The sequence below is a fragment of the Pinus tabuliformis genome, chromosome 6 (genome assembly GCF_031772625.1).
Source record: "Pinus tabuliformis cultivar Carrire ecotype Pingquan chromosome 6, CPIR1, whole genome shotgun sequence".
In the NCBI taxonomy this organism is placed as follows: domain Eukaryota; kingdom Viridiplantae; phylum Streptophyta; class Pinopsida; order Pinales; family Pinaceae; genus Pinus; species Pinus tabuliformis.
In genome coordinates, this window is record NC_142292.1 from 1,091,201,511 (window position 1) to 1,091,210,158 (window position 8,648).

An 8,648-nucleotide genomic window follows, 5' to 3' on the forward strand; every position below is an offset into this window, starting at 1 on the left:
GAAAAGCCTTTCTTCTTCTATTCCCCTCATGACAAGTGAGTGGTCAGATGCTTTTCTTACCTCAAGCTTGCCATCAAACATATGAATGGAGTGACCTTGCTGGTGGATGTGGACCAAGGACATCAGGTTTCTCTTGAGCTATGGCAGATATAGAACATGATGCAGAAGAAAGTCTGGAAGACTAGGCAGTTTAAGCCTGATTGTGCCAAGCCCTGATGGCTTGATTTTTGATTGATCTGCAAAGTATACTGCTCCATCAACATTGTCAGTGAAATCTTCAAAAAAATCTTTTCTATGATTCATGTGACAGGTTGCTCCTCAATCAAGCAACCAATCATTTTTCTAAGAAGCAAGTGAAGCATTAAATAAATCTTCATTTACCCCAATGTTGCATTGTGCCACAACATAGTGAGCGGATTTAGGTGCTTTACCTTTGTCTGTATCATCAGTTTTACCTTTCTGTTGGTTTCTTTTCTGCTCAATTTTGTCCCATGGTAGCTTGCATGTAGAAGCATCATGTGATCCATTTCTTTTGCAACGAATGTAGTGCAAATCTGCCTTTTCTCCTTGAGAATGTCTGCCCCCTGCCTCTGAAATATCTTCCTCTTCCTCTTCGACCACCTCTTCCTCTTGTAGAATCTTGAGCAGGATGCTTTTATTTATGAGATAGGCACACAACCTCTTCAGAAGATTCAGGGGCTGTCTTCTTTCCAAAAGCTTTCTCTCTTTTAGCAAACTTTTTCACAAGAGAGTCAAAGGTTATATCTTTGAGATTTCCATTTGCTTGCAATGACTCAAGATAATTGGAGTAAGTAGGATAAAGTGCCTTGAGAAAAGCGATAAGAGGAATATCCAATTCAACCTTAGTGGATTTGATATCATGCATTATAGACTTTACTTCAGATGCAAGAGCAAGAGGATCATTATTTTGCAATTCAAGAGTGAAGAGTTTAATCATGAGTTGAACAACTTCAAGTGCAGAATGTGAGTCATAGAGTTCTTTCAGCTGTTGTAAGGCTTCAAAGGCAGTTGAATATGACGAAATATGGCAACTCACCTCTTCATTTACAGATGGCTGCGATTAATGCATAAGCTTTGCTGTTCTTGTTTTCCCAAATGACGAGCTCTTTGTCTGAGGTAGGCTGTACCGGTTCATTGTCTCCGTCTTTGACACACACTTCTTTCCACAACTCATTGAAAATGAGGGTGTGTTTTATCATCCGGGACCATTCAGGATAGTTCTCCTTGCCAGTGAGAACTATTCCCACCATGGATATGATTGAATGCATACTGTAGCAAAAAAAACTTCTGCTACAAAACTTTTACTCTTAATGGAAAAAAAATATAGTTCTGATGTGACTGGACAGCAAACTCAAATGTCAATTCACATTCATCTGCACAACGTTAAAGTATAGAATATGGCAGTATACTAAGTCCAAAAAAATACCCTCAACAACATAAAGCACTGCGTCCACTAAAAGGCCGAAGAACGTAGTCCAGACGTATTTGGACTCTCAATATCACAAGTTACAAACCCTCTTAGAAATATATGAAGTCATCCCTTTGTCCATATCCATGCGGTTATACTTAAAATTAACCAAAAAAATGTTGGTTTTCAAATAAGATTTTACTAGTCGACTTTCAATTGTTGACTGTGCTAAAACTAGTCTATTAACGTTTTTTTCAAACTTCTCATGCTCCTTAGGTGCACAACAATATGGGCTTCAAATGTATAATGCTGTCAGGTGCATTACTTAATACAGAACCAGAGTGAACAGAGTTAAAAAATACGAAGTCTTCATGTGAACAAAAGAGAATTCTAATCTGTGATACCATAGACCTCCGTTACCATCACCATGGCAGAAGGCCACTTTCAGTGGCCGGTTTCTTCAATATCGGCCTATTACGAGGGGTCGTCGCTGCTGATCGAATGCCCTTGGCGGTCACGCGAGGGGCCGAGCTTCATATGTTTTTGAGCCAGCGGAAGCATTCATCGATCGCTTCTTCCTTGACAGAACATTACATTACAAACAGTTGACGTCCCTCTGAGCACACGTCGAATACCTGAAAACAGTGCCATTTCCGCTGTGGGGATTACGGTTGAATGGGATTTGAAATGCTCGATGTGAATCAGTGCAGACCGCCACAACAAGGCAAATGGAGAAACAAAATCGTCGGAGAGTAGAACCGCAGGCACTTCAAATTTTTTTTTTAACACACATGGACAGTATGGACAGCATGGACAGCGCTGGACAGTGGGGCAGTATGGACAGTATGGACAACGCTGGACAGTGGGGCAGTATGGACAGTATGGACAACGCCTTTTATGAAACGTTTAAAGCAACGTTTAGACCTGGCAGTGACAGTGGAGGGGGCAGCTACCATGTCAGGAGCAACTAATTATATGGAGGAGCAGCTCAGCTATATGGAGAGCAGACTAGGGAGTTACAAGGGACATAAGAGCTAAAAAAGGAGTTGGCTCTGATACCATGTCAGGCCAGGCAGTAACTCCATAAGGCAAAAATGATTCGACTGTTCTATTCCATTAGGTAGGTCTTCATTATATACATGAGGGAGAGACTGTTTAGTTCGTCTCCCGATGACTGTTCATATTTCCTATTTATCTATTTACATAAATTCACCCAATCACAAGGATTAGGTGTCAACACATTTCACCGTCATAAATAGGTAATTCAAATTTTACATCAAGTTTCAAAAGAGATGTTTTCTTAGCTTTCTTTTCTGTTTCAGATTCTGCACTGGAAGAAGAAGAAGAAGAAGAAGATGATGATGGAGATGATGGAGGTGAAGGTGGTTTATCAGCCTTGCCTTTACCTTTGTCCTTCTTCACTGTCTTTGAAGAAGAAGCTGCATCTCTCGCCTTCTTATCTTCGTAGATTTCTCCCAACATCTGCTGCATAGTCAAGAATGCTTGCTGAAACTGTACATCACTCATCTTAGTTTCTAGCGTTTTACCTGCATCAGATCTTGTCATGGTCGAATTATGAACGACTCGTCGCTTTCCAATCTCTGGATCAATCTGCTCAAGGATTCCTTCTCCACGTTGTGACTTTGACCTGGTTAACATTCAATGACAAATTCTACAAACGCAAACTACTCTGATACCAAATTATATGATCTGAAATGATCATATGTTAAAATTGATGTAGAATTGATTATGTCACTAATGAATAGAATGTTAACTGAAAGTGCTGAAATCGTGAGAACTGCTTGAGAAGAAATACTTTACGAAAACTGATAAAACATAAGTAAGATGCAAAATAGAAGTGAAAACAACAAATACACAACGATACCAGATAGTAAGATTGATTACGGAGTTCGTCCCTGATGGACTACGTCTCCGGGTTCGCTTTCAAGATGGGCGACTGCTTTATTATGATTGAAACCGAGGGGGTCGATTACACAGAGAATTGACCAAACTGAATGTGCACGCAGACACTTCTAGTCACTGCCATAAGAAATCTCTCTGAACCGGCTTTCCATTTCCTGTCACGGTTCCCAATTCCGATTCCCGATGCTCCTGTTACACTAAAAACAAAACAGCCTCTATCCCTCCAGAATCTACACATGAAACTTAAAACCACTCTAATGCACTTCAATGAGAAAACTGCCTTTTAAAACCCTGCAAGTACTCTCTAACCTCCTCAGGTTGAGTTTGGGATGAACGAGCTGCATTATGGGTTTGTTTGGTCTCGGTCTTGTCATTGTTTGCCACCTAGGATAACTTACATGGTCCTTTAATTAATGTTTACAACAAAATTGTAATAGAAACCCATATTCGGACTTTGGGTTATCACAAGACTGCTGGCGGTCAGGATAATGCGCGGAGGTAATGGTTAGCATGTGACTAGTGAGGTCTAACTGTTTTCGGACACCTGGCGGCTATCCCCTAACGACGCAGTAACAACCACTGATCACATGGCGTGTTCTCCATTGACGGTTCTGTTCCCAATGCGCGGTTTTAGTTGCTGCGGTTAACTGTGCGGTTACCGCCATTTGGTTCACATGTCACAACCCGCCCAGTTAATATTTGTTGCGGTCTACGTGACTCTGCTCAGTTAGCGTTTGCTCTGTTCACATGACCACTACTGCCCGGTTACAGTTGCTGACAGTCTATGGTGACTCTACTCGATTAGCGTTTTCTCATATGGCTACTACCCCTGCGGTCTTCTCCCGTGCGGTTTCGCTGCAGTTAAGACTGTGGGTGGTTTATTACAATGTTTTCTAATGTTTTAACACATATATATGCCGAGGGTTGATAACTTAGGAGTAGGGTTTTTGTAATGTATTGAATGTAGGTTTAATACATAGGGTTTAGGAATGAGGTTAGGGTTTAGGTTTGTAGACTTATGTTTTTTGTTTTTAATACAATGTTTGAATACAAGTTTTCCCCAAAACCCTTTTACATAAATTGTCACTATGTGACATTAAACCCAATGACCACATCACTGATCCACAATTCACTGATGACGACAGAACGATGCTGACGATGCACTGAATCTGATGATGAACTGATCTGATGAGATTCTCCTGGATCATCCTCTTTGAGAAAATCACTTTCTCAAAATGCAGTAGCTGGCTCTTGTCTTGTGTCTTCACCTTTCCCTTAGGATTCTCTTTATAATCTTCAATAATCCAAATCCCTAACCCTAATTTTTAGTTTTTGTAGTATCGGATGTGTTCTAGCCTTGAAATTTTGTGGAAAGGCTAGAATGCATGAGATCTCCAAAACCCAGAAATCGTTTCTAGAAATTCTGCCTAGAAATGAGTTAATTAGATTATTAGTCAACACGGATCGACTTCAAGTTAATCCTAGCCATCAAATAAGATCTAATCTTGGCCGTTGAAGTCTCACCAAAGGATTATAAGAAGAAGTCGATGGGGCTTGGAGAATTCACTTGAGTAGTTTAATTTCATTAGCATATTGATTTCCTGAGTAGCAGCATTCATTTACGGGAGAGCGAGCCAGAGAAATCGAAACAGTGAGAGAGGGGCAGGGACAGTGAAGCCGTTGGAAGAATTCTAGTTCCGGTGAGTGCATTTGCTGAGAGGTAGAGAAGCCACAGTGAGGCTAATGTAGAGCAACGCAATAGCCTCTAGAGACAATTTCGAAATTGTTGGTGAGAAGTAGAGTTTCAGTGCCAAAAGCTGGGCAATGTTCATGTTTTGCTGCAATTCAAGCTGATTGAAACACTTTTTAAAAAATAGCTAACATATGCTGTTTCTGTTAATTTTCCTTGAAACTCTGCAATGACTTAGTTGAATTACTGAAAACAAGGAAACTGAAAATTGAAACCAAATTTACTTTCACCAAGATACAGTGTTTCTTAACAATTCATAAGCAGTGGGATAAAAACACCAGAGATAAAAACATATCACACAAATTGACACACTTGTTGACCTAGGAAATGCAAAAGTGAAAACCTGCGTTCTTTGTTGTGGTATTTTATTGATTGTTCTTGAGCAATTGGATCTATTAAAAAGCAATCTAGTATGATAAGCATATTGAATTCAGTGATGTAATAGGGCTTTCCAAGGAGCACCCCTTTCTATTGCCCATATCACCAATTTCTTTACTGGGCTTGGACATCTTGGACCTCCTTGAGCGTGGGCACAAATGTCACCACTCCTTGTTTGCCCCAAAGAAAGCTCTGGAGCTTTCATGCATTGGGACTTCTTGGTTCCCTGTTGTCTGATGTAAAAATCTTGAATACGGTTTTGTTGATAGGTTTTGGGATAATAGATGAAGAATTAAAAAAAAGGAATTTAGGAATTAAGTTTTGGATGCATTAGATGCTTTGCATGGACTGGTGGTGCGAATGTTAGAATTTTTTTTTTGGGTTGATAGGCTGATATTGATTTACTTGTTGAAAAATTATTATACTCGGGGTCAATCAGTATTCTAATGCAAATGGGACGTTGGATCTCTGGTGAGTTCGCTGGAGTATCAAGCCATTAACTAAGGTTTCATTATTGTTGTGGTTTGCCCTAGTCAAATGGCATATATTTTAAAAGGATAAGGTTAGGTGCGAGTTATGGACAATTCTGACAGAATAGCCACCCCTTTAACCTGTCACCAAGTGTAAGAAACTCTGCTCTATGCAATGCATCCTCTTGGGACATGCTTCTCAGAGTAGTTAAAAAACTAATAATGCAAAGAACTATTTTTCTTAAAGGTTTTGTTGTTTGTTGATGAATTTAAATCTTCACTTGGTAAACAAGGATGCGGCTATATAAATTTATAACATAAAAGGTTATAGTAATAGTTTTCCACAATTTCACATGCAGGCATCAAAATAAATTAACAAATATTTAAGAATATTTGCCAGGGAATCTCTCATGAAATTCCAGTTAGTTGGCTCAAATTGAATGACTGCTTTTCATGTGTTATAGTTCATGCATAACATCGTAATGCCAGGCATCATGATTTCTCATGCTGAGATTTTCTCCTTGCCATATGAATACAAATATCATCATATCAAGAAAAACACTCAACAACTAACAATGAACAATAACATGATCACCATTATACACCTCAACAGTTCTTGTGGTTTTGGAACCATGTCTCATGTCTCTTTATGTCTGTGAAGTCACGTGGACCTGGTCTTGGTTGAGGAAATTGGACCACTTGTCCTTTCACACTCTTTACCTTCACGGGTCCAAAAGCCGTCAAAACACATTTTCACGTTTCATGTCTTCACACTCTGTCTCACTCTGGCTGGTACCACCAACTAGAATGGTGTCTTTCGTGATGAATGTTGCACAAAGCGGGAACATTTTTGAGAAGTGAAGTGTTGGAAGTGTCATTTTCCAAAACTCTTCGGAAGTGTAGTGTTCCAGAAGCGTCATATTTCAAAAATCCTTGGAATCAAAGTGTCCCAGAAATACACAGACAAACACACATATACAACATCCAGAATGCCAAATTAGTTGCAGAATATATGAAAACATGCATATTTTTACATAAATCAAGATAGAAGTGGCATCCATAGTACATTAATGATCAAGTATTCGAGCATCAACCATCTAGATTCTAGCAATTACAAACAAATGTCAAATTTTTAACAATATCACAGAACTGTGTGTGAAGCGTTATGGAACTGTGAATTGTTATGGAACTGTGGCAGAACCGTGTATGGAACCGCATTTCCATGTGTGGAACCATGTACAGAACTGTCATGGTTCCACAGTGGCAGGAAAACTGTGTCAAATTCAAGGAACTGCAGTTCCGAATTTCTGGGCCATGGATTGCTGGGTGCTTTTGCAATGGTTCCGTATGGTGCATGGTCCGGTCTCTGGATCTTGGGGAGGTGGTGGTTCCTGCAACACTGTTCCTGACTAACAATCACTATTACCAAACAAACAGGGATCCTCCCTTGTCAAATTATGACACGTCAACACTGGATGTTGAGAGTGTTATCATCACTCAAACTGGGAGTTTTCCTTTGTCAAATTTCAGACCCGAAACCAGTGCCAATTGTTGAGAGTGAATCCACCTGAAGTTACTGGCTTCTAATGACAATGAGACAGCTAATCGATAAATGTTGTGTGTTCACATGACTTAAATAATGAGAAAGGAAATAGCAATCACAGCATCATTTGACTTGAAAATGGTACTTTTCCGTATTTAGTCATATGTGGACATTGTAGTCTCATGTACAATAGTTCAAGGTGTCAATTCACTAAGTTCATATTAAGAGTTATTGGGTATATAAATATTAGGTGGTGATATGAATATAATTTATTATTTTGACGCGGTCTGATTGATATTATGCAGCTTTTAAGGGGTACACCCAAGTTTGTAAAGATAGTTGAAGTTGGACCAAGAGATGGATTGCAGAATGAGAAGAACATAGTACCAGCAAATGTAAAGATTGAGCTGATCAAAAGGTTGGCTGCCTCTGGCCTGCAAGTTGTAGAGGCTACCAGCTTTGTTTCACCAAAATGGGTTCCACAGGTACTGTTTTTGGCTTTCTTTTCTCTTTCCCAAGAGTCTGGCCTGTGCCCTTCTTTGTGAGAGAACCATATTTTTTTTGCATAAAACTGGTTATAACTTATAATGCTTATCTTGTCTTATGAAGATAACTGATGCTCCTTTGTTTTGAAACGATGTTCAGAAGTGATCTGCATCTTGATTATTGGTTCCTTTTGCTAGAGGATGAACATGATAAATATTAATCTGTGCAGTAAAGGTCAAGAAAAATCTAGCATCATACTAGCAAGGAATCTTCACTCTCTTTGGAAGATACCTGGGACTCCCAAAATTGGATAATAGAGGAAAGGAGAGGAGAGGAGAGGGGATTTCATAGTTATAGAAACAATTCTAAGATGCCACAAGACAGGCTTATCCAACTGTTGTTTCACACACATGCACTCACACATCACATCCCATAGAAGAGGGAAGGCTGAGCAAGCAAACACAGACTACTCTTTATCTGGTAGAGAGAGAAGGTTCTTTAACAATTTGCCAATGGACAGAAAGGTATTCTAGAGATTTTCTAAAAGGCACAGGCTATTCTTAATTTCAGACGATGAAGCCAATATTTAATCTTCACAAAGCACTTATTGAAAATTTGATCAAACTATTCTTCCTAAAAGTGTGGATAATGTGTCATTTCATTCTTAGA

At 39.4% G+C, this 8,648-nt stretch overlaps 1 protein-coding gene across 1 annotated transcript in view; it reads left to right on the forward strand.

The window, feature by feature from the left end:
* Nucleotides 1–8,126, forward strand: part of LOC149262709 (hydroxymethylglutaryl-CoA lyase, mitochondrial-like) — a 182,098-nt gene extending 173,972 nt beyond the window's left edge. Inside the window, exons 4-5 of the mRNA XM_089381551.1 lie at nucleotides 7,799–7,978; nucleotides 8,103–8,126. Coding sequence (XP_089237677.1) covers nucleotides 7,799–7,978; nucleotides 8,103–8,126 — 204 coding nt within the window. The remainder of the gene's footprint in view (nucleotides 1–7,798; nucleotides 7,979–8,102) is intronic.
* Nucleotides 8,127–8,648: the final 522 nt, after the last annotated feature.